The sequence below is a fragment of the Heterocephalus glaber genome, unplaced genomic scaffold (genome assembly GCF_053883595.1).
Source record: "Heterocephalus glaber isolate CG9 unplaced genomic scaffold, H.glaber_assembly_v1.0 deba00000347, whole genome shotgun sequence".
NCBI lineage: Eukaryota > Metazoa > Chordata > Mammalia > Rodentia > Bathyergidae > Heterocephalus > Heterocephalus glaber.
The window spans coordinates 46658051-46677363 of NW_028258143.1; the positions used below are offsets into that span (position 1 = coordinate 46658051).

Here is a 19313-nt window from a genome sequence, read left to right on the forward strand (position 1 = left end):
TTTTAATCTCATTTCCAAAAAATCTCCACATGACAAAATGTTCTAGGGCTCTTCCAGGAAAAGAAGTTCTTTATAACTGAAAGAGTTTAATTAAAATCAAGAAAGCTTTATGTGATCCAAATAGCAAAGTGAAAAGAGATAATGGGAAATACTGAAATTCTTTCAAGGTCAGTGCTAATAAAGCATTTCATCTTAAAATAAGAGAACTATTATACTCTAGGAGATGTTTGTGAGTAGTCACAGCCCTTGAGCTTCTGAAATGCCACTTGAGAACAAATTACACATTCAACATATCATTCAAACCTAATCATTTAATTTGAAGGACCCCTACTCATTTCTGGAGACAGAAAGCTTTTGTAATTTGTTTTTCCATAACTCAGCCATGAGAGACAATAGTCTCTTTTACACGTTTCCTTCATGTAGTCCATAATTACTTCTTGCCCAATGATATGTATGTCATGAACACAAGTATAAAGTCATGGGCAAGACCCTGTTATACCATTTAGGCTCCACTTGTTGGTACAGTGATTTCTGAAAACTTTTCATTGACCATAATTTAATGAAATGATTATATGAGGAGTTAAGATTTCCTTCCCTTTTTGCCTCAGAAGAGACCTTTGGTATTAATGAACCCCTCAGCTAATGTTCCTAGGTATTTTATTCAGTGTTGGAATGTGTGTTGGCCCTTTACATTTCCCCATTCCTTTTATTTTTCTTTTTATATGTAAGGGTTCTCAAATATGGTTCCTTTCTATTCCCATCTACTATTAAAATAGTTCAAAGAAGTTGAGAAAAGTTCCATTTATCACTCTTACACCACAATTTAATTTTTAAAAATGATTTTCTACAACTTCCTTACTGTTACTTCTGTCATTACTTTCAGATTCACTTAGTGAACCTTTTCACATGACGATCGTAATCTGTAAAAGGATTCAAACATAACATTAGGATAATTGAAATTATAGGAAAGTGTTGACGTTTTTACTAATCATGGATTTGAATATTCTATAGGTAAAATAATTTCCTACATATCATGCACAGTGTACATCCTGTTGAAGGAATTAGGAAATCAATACATGCTTTCTTCTTTTTTATAATGCTACTAATGTTCTTTCATCCATTCTTTTGGTAATTCATCACTTCTAAATTAGGGAAAGTACCATTACTTTAGAGTTGAATAACCAACCATTTCCAAAGTTAATTCTGGTGTGTTATCTGATGCAAGTGTGAATTAATAAAATATACCTGTATTAGGAGAAATCAATTCTAAAGTCATATTCATAGTTTATCAGCAATAGCAATATAAATTTTGGAAAAAATTGTACACATTAAATATTTAAACATATTGGTCATTCTTACCACCGTATATTAAGACTCCTGTTATTAGAATAGTTTTACTCATGTACCACATACATATAAGCCTCTATCAGAATGTAATATGCTCCAAGTTCTTGAGACAGAACCTCTAGAAATATAATTCTAAGAAACATCAAGAAATCATACCTCAGCTGCTTCATTTCCTTCTTGAAGTGCTTTTATAGTTTGTTGCAATTTTGGTTCAATCTCAGTTTTTTCAGAAGCTGTCTGCTTTTCCTTTTCATAGGCCATAGAAAGTATGCCTAAGAACAAACTTGCCATATAAAAGGCGAACCAAACAGTAACCACAACAAAAAATATCATGTAGATCTTCCCAGATGAATAAAGAATCTAAGGAAGGGCAGAATACAACAAAAACAGGAAAATGTTATTTGTCTGTTTGTATTCTACTTTTAAAAGATAAATGAAATTTTGTTATCATAATTTATGCACAACGGATATAATTAAAATTAGTTTAAGCAATGGCTTTATCTAAAACAATGAAAATCTCCTCAACTTTATACATATATGTAAGGTATAAAATATATGGTACAGGGCCGGGGATTTAGCTCAGTGGTTTCACCACCTGCTGCGCAAGCGGAAGAACCGGAGTTCAATCCCCGGTACCAAAAAAAAAAAATTAATAATAATAATAATAATAATAATAATAAAAATATATGGTACAAAACCAAGGGTGGAATTAGGCAACTTAATTAATTTAATTAATTCAGGGCAAGCATTTGACTTTCATGTCTTCATTATTGAAAGCATAATCATCTCTTTCTTTCTTATTTATTTATTTATTTAGACAGAGTCTTGCTATGTTGCCTTACTTCCTCAGCTCAACCGATTTCTGCTGCCTCAGTCTTGTGAGCACCTGGGACTAGGAGAACATGCCACAGTACTTGCCTAAAAATCATTGCCTTTTAATGAATAAATTGACCAGTCACAAATTGGAAAATTATTTTCTTCTTTGCAATAGAATCTTTAAATATTGAAAGTTTAGTCAAATCAGAGAACGCTATAGAGAATATTCTTCTCTAATCATTATTTTATGGAAAAATCACAACAAAATACAAAATTAAGCATATACAAAGTTGAGGAGAAGGAAAAATTTTAAGCTTGTCACAGTATCTATTTTGGTGTAAGACATTTAAATAAATAAAATGAGATAATCATATGACTTATGTGACCCATATGAAATCATTACAATAAGTATATTAATGAACAAAAAATATGACTGAGCATGAGTACCTTTTATTTCATAACAGTTACCTAATAGATTGGAAAATTTAAAAGTTTAGAAAATTATAAGGCAGAATCTTGTCTAGTATTTATTTCCATCAATTGAAAGTATGTGATCAAAATTTCAAAAAACAAATGGTAACAGTCTTAACTGTCAAGCATCCATCTGAATCAATACAAAAATACTATTTATGTGAAAAATGTGAGTCTAGCCTGGGAAACTTAGTGAAACTTTGTCTCACAATAAAATAAATAAGTAAATGAATAAACAAACCAACCAAGAAATAAAACATTCTGGGGATATATTTCAGTGGTAGAGCACCCATAGGTCCTAGTTCTATTATTACAAAAAGGAATATTTGCAAAATAATAGGAAATTTCAATAGTCAATAAAAATTTTTAAATTAACTTGAACCATATTTGTTTTTATTTTTGTTTTTCTTTTGTTTTGTTTGTGGGGCTGGGACTAGAATGCAATGCCTTCACACTGAGCTACAATACCAGCCCTTGTCTATTTTTTTTGTTTTGTTTTATTTTTGTTTTTGTTTTTGGTACCGGGGATCGAACTCGGGACCTTGCACTTGCGAGGCAGGTGCCAGAACCACTGAGCTAAATCCCTGGCCCCCTTGTCTATTTTTTATTTTGAGAAGGGGTCTAGCTAAATTGCCCAAGCTGAGCTTGAACTTGTGATCCTTCTCCATCAGCCTCCCAGAATGCTGAATGTGTGAGCCACCATTTGTGGCTGAGCATATTTGTTTTTAAAAGTATTTTTTAACAACACTTATATCTCAGTAAACCAGCTACTTAAATTTTGGTTAAACATTTTACCACTGAACTAGCTAACAATTTAGTCAGTCAAAATAAATATAGTGTATTTATATTATATTTTAAAAAGAAAGTTCTCCTTTAATTATACATAACTTCAGAATTTAGAGTAACAATTTTATATAACATCTCTTGATATTAATTCTGCTTTTTTTTCCTTAAATTCTTTTATTGGTACATTGTAGGTATAGAACACAATTACATTTCTCATTGGGAATTGTACCTTTACATAATGCATCTTGGTTCTTATTTTTTCCCCATTCCTAGCCCTCCCTCCCCCCCCCTTCCCTATTTACAAAGACTTTATTTCCATTTTTTCCATTTCTTGTCATTTTTCCTTTCCCTTCTTTCCTTTCCCCTGCCCCTCCCACTACCCCTACCCCTTTGGACCTTTTCTTCCTATTTTGCATTATCGATTATTCATTCTAATCATTGGTACATTGTAGGTATACAATATAATGACATTCATCATTGGAAATTTGCACCTTTACATAGTCTCTCTTGGTTCCCATCTTTCACCCTTGCCCAGCCCTCCCTTCAACCCCTCCAGTCCTCCCTATTTACAAAGACTTTGTTCCTATTTTTCCATTTTCTCATATTAATCCCATTCCCTTCTTTCCTTTCCCCTACCCCTTCGACCTCCTTTCCCTTTGCCCCTTTTCTTCCTATTTCACATTACCTGTCATACATTTTAGTCCCCATTCACACTTTCAGTTTCTCACACCAGAGAAAATATTTGGTATTTATACATGTGTGTCCTATTTATTTCACTTGAGAGTATTGCCTCAATGTGCATCCATTTAGCTATAAATGTCTCCAATTTCTCATTTTTTAGGGCTGAGTAGTACTCCATTTTATTTTAAAAACCCCACATTTTCTTTATCCAGTCCCCAGTTGATGGGCATTTGGGCTGTTTCCAAGTTTTAGCTATCACCAACTGTGCTGCTATGAACATGGGTGCACATATATCACTGTGGTGTGATTCTTTTAATTCTTTGGGGAAGATACCCAGCAGGGGAATAGTGGGGTCAAATGGGACTTCCAGTCCTAGTTCTTTGAGATATCTCCATAGAGATTTCCACAGTGGTTGCACCAGTCTACACTCCCACCAGCAGTGGAGAAGGGTTCCTCTTTCCCCACAGCCCCACCAGCATTTGTTATTGGTTGATTTCATGATAGCAGCCATTCTTTTTGGAGTGAGGAGGAATCTCAGCCTTGTTTTCATTTGCATCTCTCGAATGACCAGTGATGTTGAACATTTGTCATGTATTTATTTGCTATTTCTACTTCCTTATCTGAGAAATGTCTGTGCATTTCAGATGCCTATTTTCAGATTGGGTCTTTAAATTTGGGAGGTCTGATTTTTTTAAGTTCTTTATAGATTTGAGATAGTAGACCTTTGTCTGAGGAAAAGCAGGTGAAGATTTTTTCCGACATTGTGGATTGTCTCTTCACCCTGCTGGTGGTTTCTCTTGCTGTGCAGAAGCCTTTTAATAAGAAGAGATCCCACTTGTTGATTGTTTGTGCTAGTTCATGGGCAACTGAGGTTTTGTTCATAAAATCTTTTCCTACACCAATGCCTTCAAGACTTCTACCTAATCTCTGTTCCAACTGGTTCAGAGTTTCTTTTTTTGATATTTAGATCTTTAATCTATTTCAATTTTAATTTAGTGCATGGTGAGAGATATAGGTCTACTTTTAATCTTTGACAAGTTGAAACCAATTTTTCCAGCACCATTTATTAAAGAGGCTATCTTTCCTCTAGTGAGAGTGTTTGGCTCCTTTATTGAAGATAAGATGGCTGAGTGTGTCTGGCATTGTTTCTTCATCTTCTAATCTGTTCCACTAATTCTGCTATTTTGAAAACAACAATTCTCATGTGACACAACTTCTCATTAAACAAAAATTGAATCTGTTTTTATTACACAATTGTGAAAAAGCTATGGTACACATAATTAGCTATGAAGGCAGACTCATAATTTTTGTGAAGGTAATTTAGTCTACTTAACCTACTGAGCATCACAGCTTAGAAAATCAGAACCCTGTGGAACACAAGTTGTTTCCCCTTGTAATCCTGCAGCTCACTGCCATGGCTTAGCATGGAGAAAGGCCATAGTACCGTGTATTACTAGACCAGGAGAAAAGATCAAAATTCATATTTCATAGTGTGGTTTCTACCGAGTATACTTTCACACTATTGTGAAGCTAAAAAATTATAGATGAAGCCATTGTAAGTCAGAGACTGTCTCTCTGTTGACCTTGTAGAATTGTTTTAATGATGAAGTGAGATACCACACACACAAAAGCATAGAACTGGCACGGAAGCCTACATATAGCTTGACGTTCAATAATTCTGCTACTCTTTCCTTTTATCTGCAAATTCCTTCACACATAAAATTTTAATGCATTTGGTCATTTTGCAGAAAGGATGATATGGTGCCATTTTTAAGTGCAGAGTGAGTTCTCTGTCTTCTTACCTGGTGATAAAGTGCTTCAGGGTAATCCTGAGTCATTAATCGAAATAGGGCAAGGAAGGCCCACCCCAAATTGTCAAAATTTGAGGAGCCATGATCAGGATTTTTGCCAGCTTTCACACACACATATCCCTCAGGACATTGACTAAAGACAAAGAAAAGAAAAGAAAAGTAAAGAAAAAGTGCTTAGATGACTTTCAGATTATAGCCAAGTCATAAATACAGAACATATGCTATATGTGAATAACAGAGGGCTCCTCATTCCACAGGATGGCATTAATCTTCCCTCCAAAACTTTACAGTCAAAATGGTGCAAATTAGATTTTAGGTTGATACACATGGATAATGTTAAGCTAAAATAAGAGCCATCAAGATAGTTTTGCTAAGCATTTATATTTTTGCATTAATTTATGTTTTAATTGTCAAATAAAAATTGTGTATATTTATTATGTATAACATGGTCTTTGAAATACGTATACATTGTGTCAAAAGGCTAAATTGAGTTAATTGGTGTGTTCATTATATGACATGTTTTTTACCTGGTGAGAACACTTAAAATCTAATATCCTGACAATTTTCTAAAAAAGTAAAATCTTGTTACTTATCATAGCATTATTTTTTCAAACAAAATTCATAGCAAAAATACAATTACAGGAAAACCGTACTGATAAAAATAAAACTGCAATAATTGAGACATTAATTTTCAAATGATCTTACTCAAACCCTTAGATTCCATTACTTAAGGGTGAAAAAACATTTATTACATCAATAATTAATAAGCGCTTGGGGAGAAGGAGTAGATTAAATATTTATTTCCTTTTAGGGAGTCTTCATCCTTTACCTAGTGAAGTGCATGCGTGTTGTGGTCTATTATTGCAGTAGTAGCCAAAAAAAATCATATTTTCCTCTATCCAAGCCCTTACATCTTTCTGTCTCACATTATCTACCAGGAAATGGCCGAAAACTGAACCCCTACAGCCACCTTGTAGGGCGCCGTGGGCGCTGCGGGGTGGTGTGGGCTACCGACTGGCGGCTGATCCTGGACTGGGTGCCTTACATAAACGACTAGTTTAAGAAGGATGATTAGTCCCTTGTGGAACTTTCTGGTGTCTGATGGTGCCTGATGCTCCGACCACAGCGCCCCTGTGTTCAGAGAGCCCTGGGGACAGACACCAAGGACACTCACAGCGCAGCCTGGGACTTTCTGTGCTGCTGAAGAGTTTTGATATTTTAATTCCCAGAGCATTAAACCTTACTCTCAAATCTGAAAAAAACCCCAAAACAACAACAACAACAACAGCAAAAAGCCACTTGGGTTTTGAGGCTTGTAGATGCTTATCTTCAGAAACTGAGCAAATGAATTTTTGTTCTTAAATTAGGTCACTAAGGAGGGGGTGGTTTATCATATAGGAAAATGTAATTGCTATAGGTGAACCATTGTATGGCTTTTTCTTCTTCCCTTAAAATGTATGGTTGCGTTCTGAAGATTCATAACCAGACATCTTTGAAATGCATTTCAGGTCATATTTGAGTTGGGGATATACATAGAAAGAGTAAGTTGAAGTAGAATGTTATACAAAGAGGTGGATTCACAAATTGGATAATTGGAGAAAAAAAATGGAAGCTCAACTGAAGCTGGAAAAAAAGATCTATGCCAAGTAAGTGAAAAAATACAACTATACAACTCATGCTTCTTCTTTGATTTACCTTTTGTCAATCTGAGCCCCAGAACCTAAAAAAGAGCTGACTTATGGATTGATTTCAGTTCATCCCAACTAAGCAAAGCAACACAGGGAAACAGTGTTTTCAGGTCCACAATGGTGAGAAGTGCCCTGGTTCTACTTATTTATTTGCTCTTTCAAAAATATAGGACAGTAAGACAGAGCTTTATTTTTTCACTAAATTATTTATAGTGTTTTAAAGAGTAGTAATTTTTATTAATGTAAACTATCGCCATAAAAGAAATAGATGACATAAATAAATGAAATAGTGGCATATCTTTAATATTTCTCTTTTGTAAGAGAACAAATTTATATTGTCTTTCTTTGTAATTCTCACAAGTGCTGGAACACACAAAAAACACCAAGTCAGATTCTTGCTGAAGTCCCAGCTCTGAGATTTACCAGTTTCTTGACCTTGAATCAATTGCCTTTGGGTTTTCTCTGAATCTGAATTAATATTATTCCATATTGCAGATTTCAGCTCTGGTGAAAATTCATGTGTTTAAATTCTGAACGCTAAAGTGATATATTAGGAGGTGTCACATTTGGGAAATGATTACATCAGGAAGCAAGGCCTCATAAATGTGATCAACGACCTGAAAAATGAGACCCAGGGGAGACTTTGTAGCCCTTCTGCCTTACAAGAATATAGCAAAAAGGCACCATAGGCAGGCTCTCACCAGATAGCACATTTGCTGGCACCCTGATCTGAACTTGAGCCTCTCACATGGGAGAAATAAGTTTCCGTTGTTTACAAACTATGACATCTATGTTACTTTATTTCATTGCCCACAAATGGATTAGGATAACTTCTCTGCATTTTTCTAAAAGGTCTTTTGTGGTCTTTTTATTTTTCTTCTTTGGCACCAGGGATTGAACCTAGGGCCTCATGCTTGCTAGGCAGGAGCCCTACTCTTGAGCTATGTCCTTAGCACTCACCATGATTTTGATCATAAAATGAGATTAAAAATATCAGAATCAACTGGGAATCCAGCAGTAAAAGGAATAATCATTCAATAAGTACCACTGATGGGTGACTCTAAATTGATAGAAGAAAACATTAGAACTACTTACCTAGCATCTGTTCTGTTGCCACAAAGTAGAGCATCTATTTCTCCTTCCAAAAAATAAAAGTTTTCTGTTTCTGAAAAATAGGAAAGAAATGATGTTCTGTATCTAATCTGGAGTTAGCAGCATCCAGGAAGTTCATTTTGACCTGCATAGAAGATGAACATTTCTGTACAGATGAAAGGCAGCAAATATCTTGGCCTTTTGAACCTACTATCTCTGCACAAGCCAAGAGGCCTTCGGGAATCTGGAAGCTTCATTTTCCTGGAAGTGACAAGGCTGAGCAAAGAAAGAGGAACATTTCTTCCAAGATTAAAGTTCAGAAAAATGCTTGAAACCAGCAAGGTATGACCAATCTTTGAAGAAAAAATTCTAAAGACTGAAAGGTGACTGTGATATTTCCACGGTCTATTTCTATTGATCTGCTTGAGCAAGGCCTGATCTGGCACTGAGTAACCAGTACTAGCTGTTTTCTCTCCCGTCACCTAATTTCAAACATAATTATACTATATAAGTCATAGTCCACAACATTTCTCCAGCTGTCCTAATCTTGTGTGAATCAAAATGTAATTAAATGTAAATTGTGTATTTGTAGAAAATCAGATACTAGTAGTGTATTATTTCTGAATACAAACCGCAGAGCCCAAACCCATAAAATTACACATATATATTTATATTTTCATACAGTGGAATCACTGGAATTTCAACTAATCTCACTTTTATTTGTCACTTAAAATTATTTAACAAGACCTTTAAAGCCATAAATAATTAGGTATCTTTGATCAAGCTTTTTGAATGACAGTCAAAATCCCAATGAAATTGACATAGCAGCACTAGATAATGCCAAATTTTCTACTTGCAAGAACTGCGCCATGGCTATTAGGTTAAAAGTATCTTATAAAGAAAATATTTTTAACAATTCATAATGTATCATTTGGGGAAACGTAGTAACTAGAATGGCACAAAGTTTAAAGTGGTAATGTGTACAGGCGGTTTATTCTTAATATAATATCACACTTCAGCAAAAATGAAAAAATTTGGGCTCTGTTTTCCTAGAAATAACCAGTGGAGTAACAATTGCACATATTCAAGTAATTAGCACATATTTGTTACAGTGTTAAAGAAACAAAAGGATGCGAACGGGAATGCAAGATTTAATGTCCATCTCCTTTGGTCCTCACCACTAGGGCAATGACATAGGCATGTCACACACTCATCTAAAAATAATTCTACATTGTTCACATGATAAATCGAACACTTCAATTTGCTTACTAATTTACTTATTATTTAAAACTTATATGCAAAATGTAAATAAAAATTACAATAGAAAGACTACAAAGATTTATGAACATATAAAATGGGCTTTTTAAAAAAAATTTTCAGAAAAGACCTTATAATTTTAATATGAAAGACAAATCTAATAAGGACATGTGATCTAAAGGAAAGGAACTAGTTTAAAGAAGATTGAGCTTGATTACAATCATAGTATTGCTGCCTAGTAGTGATAATACCTTGAGACACTCACTTAATATCTTTGCATTCCCATTTCATTGCTTGAAACAAAGTAGGGAATATCAATGCCTCTTCTTAAAAATTATGATGAAGATATGAGAAAAGGCATATGAATTACTTATGCATAAAAATTAAGTAATGTCTATTCTGCATTATTTTTATGTTCAAAATATATTTATTAATGAAGGTAGAACTCAAAGTATTTTAGGTACAGAATTGTTATTGAAATCCAACAATAGTAAGAATTTCTATAATGCAGGCCATTTTGACTTTTAACTTCATCTCAAAAATTTTAATGAGTACATTTACATTCATTGAAGAATGGAAATATTACAGTACAAAAATCCTGCTTTAAGATATCTCTAATGAAATTGTAAATAACATTATTGTACTTTTCAAAAGCATTTGCAAAAATTTAAGTTCTCCTGATTTACTGTCTGAAGATTGGGAACTTTCCTAACCTCATAAATGAAACTGATTCAAATTTGTACTTGAGCATAATAGGGCATTTAAGTAGTTGGGTTTGACACTGAATGTTTATTTCTGTGAAGACTCCTCTGCCTTTAAGAATTTCATACTTTTTACACAGATGGTGAATAATTCTTACCTCGAATATAATATGGGTTTCCAGTTCTGTTGTATAGGGTTTCATTTTCATTTCCCTGGGGCCACCACAAACATTTGTGCTTCAGGTTGCCCATAAATAGTCCCATCCCAATTAGAGAAAATATGCTCAGAAAAAAGACAGTTAGGATGATGGCACCAGTAAGTTGCTTCAGGCAATGGATCAGGATCCCTACAAGTGACTTCAGACCTGGAAAGAGAAATGTGTGTTTACGATAAAATGGCCATCTTCCTCTTTTGAAATGAACACATCTGTCTTATTTAAGTCTCTTTATCTAGATCTAACAATGTGAATAAAAATCAAACTTTGATGTTTCTGTATTATGACTAATTTATAACACTTGATGAAATAATTCAGATGCAATATTTCAAATGAATTTTTGCTTGTGTCTCTTTAATATATAAAGAAAAACACTTTTTCTCTTGGATATGCTTGCCATACCAGCTACCACCGTCAAACACAAGCAAAAGTACTGTATAAAGGTGTAAATAAAAGTGGGCTGAAATTGTTCAAACAATTTAAAGCTTCAGTGTTCTACATTTTTCTTTAATTAGCTACAATAATTCAATTTTGGCATTAGTTAAATAAAACGTGTGGATAAAAATGTATAGTAATAGTTATCGGTAATGTGAATAATACAACTGTGATATAAGGAAGCTATTTATATGAGAATTCTGACTACTTCAGAATTCTAACTCAAAGCTGGGTTTATTGAACTTTCATTTCTCTAACTATTAAATAAGAACTGCTAAACACTGAAAACGGAAAACAACAGAAACAAAAGCAATGCAATTGTACCTCAGGCTAGATTGCTATTAATATTTTTGTGTATAAGCTGATTTTCTTCCTCTGTCCTTTTCTTTGTTTCTCTTTTTCTATGCTGTCTTCCTAGTTTTTGGTCTGTATGTATTTAGGCTCCTACTAACTGCTCAGCTCAAAAATATATGAGGGAATATAGCAGCTTTGTGATACTGAGGAAATTATCAACAATTTATTTTTGGTACTGGGCATTGAATTCAGGATCTTGCGCTTTCGAGGCAGTCAGTGGAACCACTGAGCTAAATCCCTGGCCCTATTATCACCATTTTTATGGCTGTTTTATTAGCATTAAAATTAGAATACTTATTTCACTTCTTACTGTGTGAGTTGAAAATTTATGTACTTATTTGTTTGTTTATTTGAAAGCATGGTCTCCCTATATTGCTCATTCTGGTCTCACACTCCTTGACTTAAGGGACCCTGTAGATTTAACCTTTTGAATAGCTAGAATTATGTGGGCAAGACAGCCTATACAGCAAACTTTTTTTTTTGATACGTGTATTTCCCTTATGACTCATTTTATCTCCCCTGGTTCAATTTTATTTCTCTTATATTTGGATTAAATATGTCTGCTTTGAGAGATTATGTCAAATTTCAACTATTATTTTAAACTAACATGTAAATCTCTACATAAAAAATTGTAAGACTAAGTGCTAGGGTGCACTTAGTGGAAGAGTACTTCCTCGCATGCCAGAAGCCCTGGGGAAGTCCTGGATTAGATTTTCAGTACCACGGGTGGGGGGGGGGGAGACCATATCATCTCTTGTTCCACCATGTAACATAAGGAAACAATGATAATTAGTTTATCACATTTTTTTCTATTCCAGTTTCTCAGATTTTATTAATGTAATTTAGGACTTTGACAGTTACAATAGTAAAACTATGATATGTTGTGTATTATGCATAATTTGACATGATTTATAGGACAAGAAACATTCAAATTTTTGCAAGGGCTTGTCAGAAAGGTAAAATTCATGGAGCAGGAGTAGAGAGGACTTGGATGGAAATGCCTAACCTATAAAGGGAAGCTGCTTCATACCTACAATGTATACCTGAAGTGTATTGCCCTTCAAAAATAAGTGTGGATCATAGGGCTGGGGATTTAGCTCAGTGGTTCCAGAACCTGCCTCACAAGCACAAAGACCTGAGTTTGATCCCTGGTACCAGGAAAAAGAAAAGCGTGAATCATAGTTTACAATAAATCTGAGTTTATTTAGATTTTAGAAAAAATTACCAGAATTTTATAATGTTAGCATTTATTTCAAAGTTTTCTAAAACACAAATAAAATACGTCCCTAATTCAAGAATGGCTCACAGATAATGTGGTAACCATTGACTTATAACCTACAAACAACAGTAATTTCAAATTTATTCTCTTTGAATTGTTTCAGAGCTCAATCTGATTTATTCTGGACTTACATCTTGCCATTGTTGGCTTTTTACTTTCAAATTTTTCATTTTCATTTCTTTCTTTATAATTATTCAGCAAAGATAAAGATGCAAAATTTAATAGCTTTTGCATGAATCATAATATTTTTCTGTGGACTTCACATATGAATGATATGCGTATTTAGAATTCTAGTTTCACAACCTCCCTGCCCACACTTCCCACACACTATTATGAAGATATCTAAGAATGCCTTTTCATAGATCTGTATCTCTGCTTAATTGCTTACAGGATTTATATACTATTCTTTAATGCTCTATAATATCTTAGACTATATCTAAGAATGTCCTTTATTATTATTTGTTTATATAAGATGAGACCTTTCCATTTGTAAGTAGATTTTTCCTCCAGTTAAAAAAATTTAAAAAATTTTTTAACATATTTTAGAAAAATTTGTTTTTTAAGTTTATTTGTCCTCTTTTTCAGAATCACCAGTTATGCATAAAATGGAACTCAGTTTTCTCTCTTCCATTGGTCTAGCTCATTTTTGCTTCGCACAGAACTTCTCTAGTCTTTTTTCACACAGTGTTATTGTACACTTCATTTTACTGCTCTTATGACCATTGAATATTCACCTTAGGGGTCATAATTTTTTATCACTTTTTCATCTTAAAATTATTTGCATTCATCTATTTATTGTCATATTTTTATCTTTTGCCTGAGATAGGCTAGCTTTTCCTTTATTGGGACTAAAGAACAGATGATTTCTTTGCTCCTATCTTTATACACATTTGTAAAGTAGTACTTACCTTCTCTGGATTTCGTGAAGCTGCCAGGCCACAGACAATTATTTTTGTTAAACAGCTTCATGGAGATATAATTCAGAAGCCCTAGAATTCATGTGTTTAATGTGTGCAATTCAATGCTTTAGAATATTCATATGTTGTGAGTTCATTACCACAACCTCCTCTCTAATATGTTTTTCTGTTTTGTTCAGTCTGGACTCCAGGGTACACAGAGCTGGCCTTCTTCATAGTGTTCTGGTCCATGACAGACCTCACTTTAGTATCATTACATTTGGCATTGGATTTTTGATGGAATAATATCTTAATACTTTCGACTTACAGCAGCCAAAAAGCTATAAAAATTGTTCCTATCAGATCGTACTCATTCAGAACAAATTAGAAGTTGTTTGTTGGTGACCTTCTGCCAGGATATGTTCAGAAATGGAAGCTGTAAATCAGGCCTCAACATCTGCCAAAACTGTGAACACAGTTCTCTGTTTTTTTTAGAAGAAACTCCCTGAACTTTGTGGCATGTGGGTTACATCTTATCCAAGCATTCAAAGCAAAAAAGAAATTGGTAGTGTTTTATATTACTTGGTTCATTTCAGTTGGTTTCTTGATGCAATGAAGAAAAGGAGGAGGTATACTAGACATCTGTCTGAGCTATCCTTAGAAATATAAGAAGAGTTTTATAAACTCATATTTTTAAAATGCAAAAAAATAAAAGTGTAATGGATTAATCTATATTTTGATATCATAAGCATTGAACCGGTACCATGTAAATAACAATCAAATGTATTTTTTCTCTCCTTTTCTGGGGAAACTAAGTTTAAAGATCAGATGACTCTTTGGTTTCAAATAGAAAATACCATCAATTTAACATTTTCTCTGAGGAACAAGAGAGTTCAAATGACTATATGGAAGAATGTATATCACAATGGAAAAAAATAATCCAATGACATTTCTTACCTTGGTTTAAAGGAATAATTTTCAAAATTCTCAAAGTTCTTATAACTTTAAGCATGTGAGTTAAGTTTAGAGGTGAGAACCTTGTTATAATCCTGTAGAAGTAAATTAGAGTTATTCAGAAGTCATACTGAGTTGTTCATCTTTTTATACTCCTTGAAATTTATTTTAAAATTATGTATTGAAGCATTTTACTTATTCACATTCTTCCCATTTTTCAAATAATTTTATTATTAGTTAGAAGAAAACAAAACAAAACAAAGTAGAGAGGAAATATTAATCAATAAACTTCAAAAATGAGAATTTATAATAGTTTGAAGCTAAATGCTCTTAATTACATATCAAATATTCTACATTATTTTTATAAGGTCTGTGTTATCTTATTACTGAAAATATAGATAAATAAGAAAAGTTAATACAGTTTTTAAAGGAGTGGGATTCACTTGAAGTATTTAAAGTGCTAAGGGTGTTCACAGTGACAATAATGATGATGATGGTGATAATCTGGCAGTGTCAAACATGATGATGATGACTGGTGATTGGGTACAGAAGGTAGGGTGCATATCAATTAAAGGACAGGCTCTGGGGCCAGACTGCCTGTGTAGACATGTAGGTTCCATTATTTAGTAGCTGTCTGATGGGAAAGTCAGCTGATCCTTATCCCACAGTACATTCAATTGTTTTTGTTTTTCTTTGGTACCAGAAATCCAACTCAAGGCCTCACACTTGCCAGGCAGGTGCTGCACTGCTGAGTTACATCCCTGGCCCTAGTATCTCCAATTGTAAAATGGAGATAATATATCTCAATTCAGAGGTGTGTTGTAAAGATTAAATGAAATAATGTATCTAAGTGTATAAAAGAGCACCTGGCTCTTTTAAGCGATAAGTTAGCTAAATATTACCGGGTAATAAGAGGAACAAGAGACAAATAATCACAGTAATTATAGAGATAGGAATACAACAATTGCAATGATACTTGCAATTATTTTTTATTGTTGACAATATAGCAGACACTGCTTATACTCTTTACAAAAGTTATTTTTAAGAAAAATGACCAATAGAAAGCTACAAATAGCATATCATTTAAAATTATTTTTAATGGGAATGTGATGGCTGTGATCATTTCCATATCTATAAAATAAAATACACTAAATGGAAAAAATAGATATGAAATAATTAGAATTGGGCATAACATTTTTGTTTGTGTTTAAAGTAAACCCAAATTACATATAAGGAGCAAAATAAAAGACAGATAAGAGGAAGTAGGGAGAGAGATCTTTCTCAAATTGCAAGGGGATCGAGAGATGGAGAGGGGAAGGAAGAGAAGGGAATTAAGATGTGTTATGTGCATGTACCACCTTTACATAAAGAATGTAAGCATGTATTGCAAACAAGACTAAAAATATATAAATACATACATAAAATCTTGGCAAAAGATTAAGATGTTTGCCACTTGAAGAAATACTTACTCGAACAAAGTCACACTGAAATCGAGCCAGTGCCATGGATCCCCAAAGAAAGAGAAAGGTCCTGCCCAGATACCTCTGGCAATGACTTTTACAAGAATTTCAAATGTGTAAATTCCAAGCAAAGTATGTCTGCAGAAAAATTTTTATATCAGTAATAAAAGTAAGAAGAGTACATTGTCCATTCTGAAATACTATGTTTATAATAATTATATGGTATTTGAAAATAAGTCATGAAAAAATCAACACATTTCTGTTTGGCAGGCCAAAAACAGCCAATCAGATAACAGTCAAAACAGCAAGTGCCCCTTGGGCCTCTCAGCACAATGCTTTTAGTTTCTAGGACGACTATGCTTCATGGTGTCAGCCATGAAATTTGACTGCAAATTTCTTTCAACAAGTCTTCTTTCAACACGATGCTTTCATATTACTAAGGTTAATGATGACAATATCAAATTTACTCCACATGGGATTGCATAATAATTAATAATAATAGCTAATTGAATGTACAAGACCTAATTTATGATCACCACATATAAGTAATTTTTTAGTGAATCAGTATTAAATATACCTTCCAAAGTCAACAATGTTTTGTTTTTGGTACCAGGGATCAAACTTAAAACTGCGCTTACAAGGCAGGTGGCAGCACCAACTGAGCTAAATCCCAGGCCCAAAAGTCAACAATGTTTAAGAGTACAGTTCTGGAAATAACTTTAAGAATGCTTTCTTCCCTAGAAAATTTAATGGGCCTTTCTATCTTTGAAGTCTAATCCAAAGGAGACTATTCACATTTCTTAAGAAAAGGAAGTAGGATAGAACATTAACAATTTCTCAATGAATGGAAGGTTTTCTGAGCTAGAAAAACTCATTTATGGTGTTGCAGTAGTAAAGATTCAGGACACTGAATTATTATATTAATCATTAATAATCAAGTTTGCAATAAAAGCCCAACTGCATGATACCATGAAATAAATTTGCAGCTAAAGAATCAAATATTAATCTGATTTACTGAAAAACAGATGCAATTAAAATCTAACTAAGAATAATGAAAGGGCAGAATATCCTAAAATTGATGAAATGACAAATGTTTGTTTTTATTTGGAAATTCATTCATTATTATGCATATGTAAATACTACATTATATACTATAAATATGCTACAATACATAAAGTATAAATATTTAATTGTGTAATGTAACATGTAATTTATTAAAATATAATATTGAAATAGATAAAATTCTAGGAACAAGATATTATACGGGATACTATGTAAAATAAAATTACATAACTTACTCTAATGCTGGTCCCCATTCTGGCAAATTATTCATGGTCATGAGTATGCAATCTGTGAGGACACTAATTAAAATTAACAGTTGGAAAAGAGTAGGTAACAGTCAAGGAATAATGGGTAATAAACAACATTAGAAAAGATATATTTCTGTAATCTGTCTTGATATGCATTTGGGATAAAATATATTTGTAAATATTTAATATATATATTACTCTTGCTGCAAAACCAATAAAGATGTAAATTAGTATTTGTTAATTTCTACTACTATCAAATTAAATTATATTATATTAAATTAAAGCAGTGTAATCCAGGTTTCAATGTAACATGGGACATCAAAACAGAAAGAAAAACCTTCAAGGGGACTGGGATTTAGCTTAGTGGTTTTGCCACCTGCGGTGGAAGCACAAGGACCTGAGTTCGAGCTCCAGTACCAAAAAAGAAAGAAAGAAAGAAAGAAAAACCTTCTGCAGGGATAGTTGAATAATAGAATATTTGATTTGGTATTAGTGCCCTTTAAAACACACTCAAGCAGCCAAAAGAAAAGGATATGGATGTATCAATACTTTGATAGTTGTTCCTCTAATAGTACTGAAAGGAGATAAAGTACAAAAGATGGAAGCAGCATTAAATCTGAAGATGGTTCTGTTTTTATTCAATACCATGAAAGTCTATAAGGAGAAAAAAAATAAGTGAAATTGGAATGTAGAACTATTGTGATATCCAACCTGACTCCATTTTGTGCCTCATTACCACCCACCCCCATTTTATGTAAAGTCAAGTCATTCCGGGTGGTGGCCTCTCCCCACCTTGGGAGTCCCCTCAGTTGATGCATGACAGATGCTGCATCCCATTTGGTAGAGCAGTCTGCAACTGTATGTTATCTTTATGACCTTGTGGACAGAACACTTTCCACCTGTGCGATATTTTGTTTCGACTAAACTGTGTAAAACTTCCCTTGACCCCCTACTAACTTAGCAAAGTTCTGCTTCTGTAAAATTCTGCTTGTGCTCTCCCTCACCCTGAGTGCTCCCCAACAAAAAGAGCTGCTTAAAAGAAACCCAAATGCCAGTTTTTGGAGTTGAGTGCTTTCGGCCCAAGCCACCCTTGAACACCAGCAATAAAGGACTCAAATTTGACTCAGAGTGTAGCGATTCTCTATAATCTCTAGGGAATGAGTATAACACTGTAAGATCATCAATTATGCAATATTGCAATGATTAGCACAGTTATACTTTTCTTCTTTTGAGTACTCTTTTACAGCCTAAGTCAAATGGAAATGCATTTATTACTTTCATTCATAATTAGGCTTAACAACTTATCTATAATTTTTTTTTGTTTTGTTTTGCCAGTTTTATACTGAAGACAAAACCAAGGACATTAGAAAATAAATCCAGTTCCTCAGTTAGTCCTGGTCTTGCCATGGTGCAACTCAGGGAAAAGCTTCAAGGACAGGTTATTGTAAAAAGGGCTGTTTTCAACAATATGTTACTTAATGGCTTCAATTGTAATGTCAACTTAGACATCTGCCAGATTAACTTGACTTAAACAGTGTACTCATCACCTCAGTCCTTTGCTCACTAGGTTAAAGTCATGCTGATATTTCCATTACTTCATCTTATTCCCCACAAGTTACGGCACAGCTAAGTTTCCAGGTATAGCATCCCTCATTCTTTTCTTTATTTCAGAATCATTCTCTATCCTTGCCTCTTCATAAAAAGTCTTTCCTTTGCATTATTAAAATTTGAAGAGTTTTTCAAGCTATTGCTCAAGTTTT

General features: G+C 33.6%; 1 protein-coding gene across 5 annotated transcripts in view; it reads right to left on the bottom strand.

The window, feature by feature from the left end:
• Scn7a (sodium voltage-gated channel alpha subunit 7) overlaps positions 1-19313 on the bottom strand; it is an 86876-nt gene that overhangs the window by 46015 nt on the left and 21548 nt on the right. For all 5 annotated transcript variants that reach the window (XM_087199876.1, XM_087199873.1, XM_013076927.3 and 2 more), the window contains 8 exons: positions 18089-18207; positions 17542-17631; positions 16253-16381; positions 14787-14878; positions 10809-11015; positions 8696-8765; positions 5904-6045; positions 1504-1707 (listed from right to left, as the gene is read on the bottom strand). In XM_087199876.1, the coding sequence (XP_087056002.1) occupies positions 1504-1707; positions 5904-6045; positions 8696-8765; positions 10809-11015; positions 14787-14878; positions 16253-16381; positions 17542-17631; positions 18089-18207 (1053 nt within the window). The remainder of the gene's footprint in view (positions 1-1503; positions 1708-5903; positions 6046-8695; positions 8766-10808; positions 11016-14786; positions 14879-16252; positions 16382-17541; positions 17632-18088; positions 18208-19313) is intronic.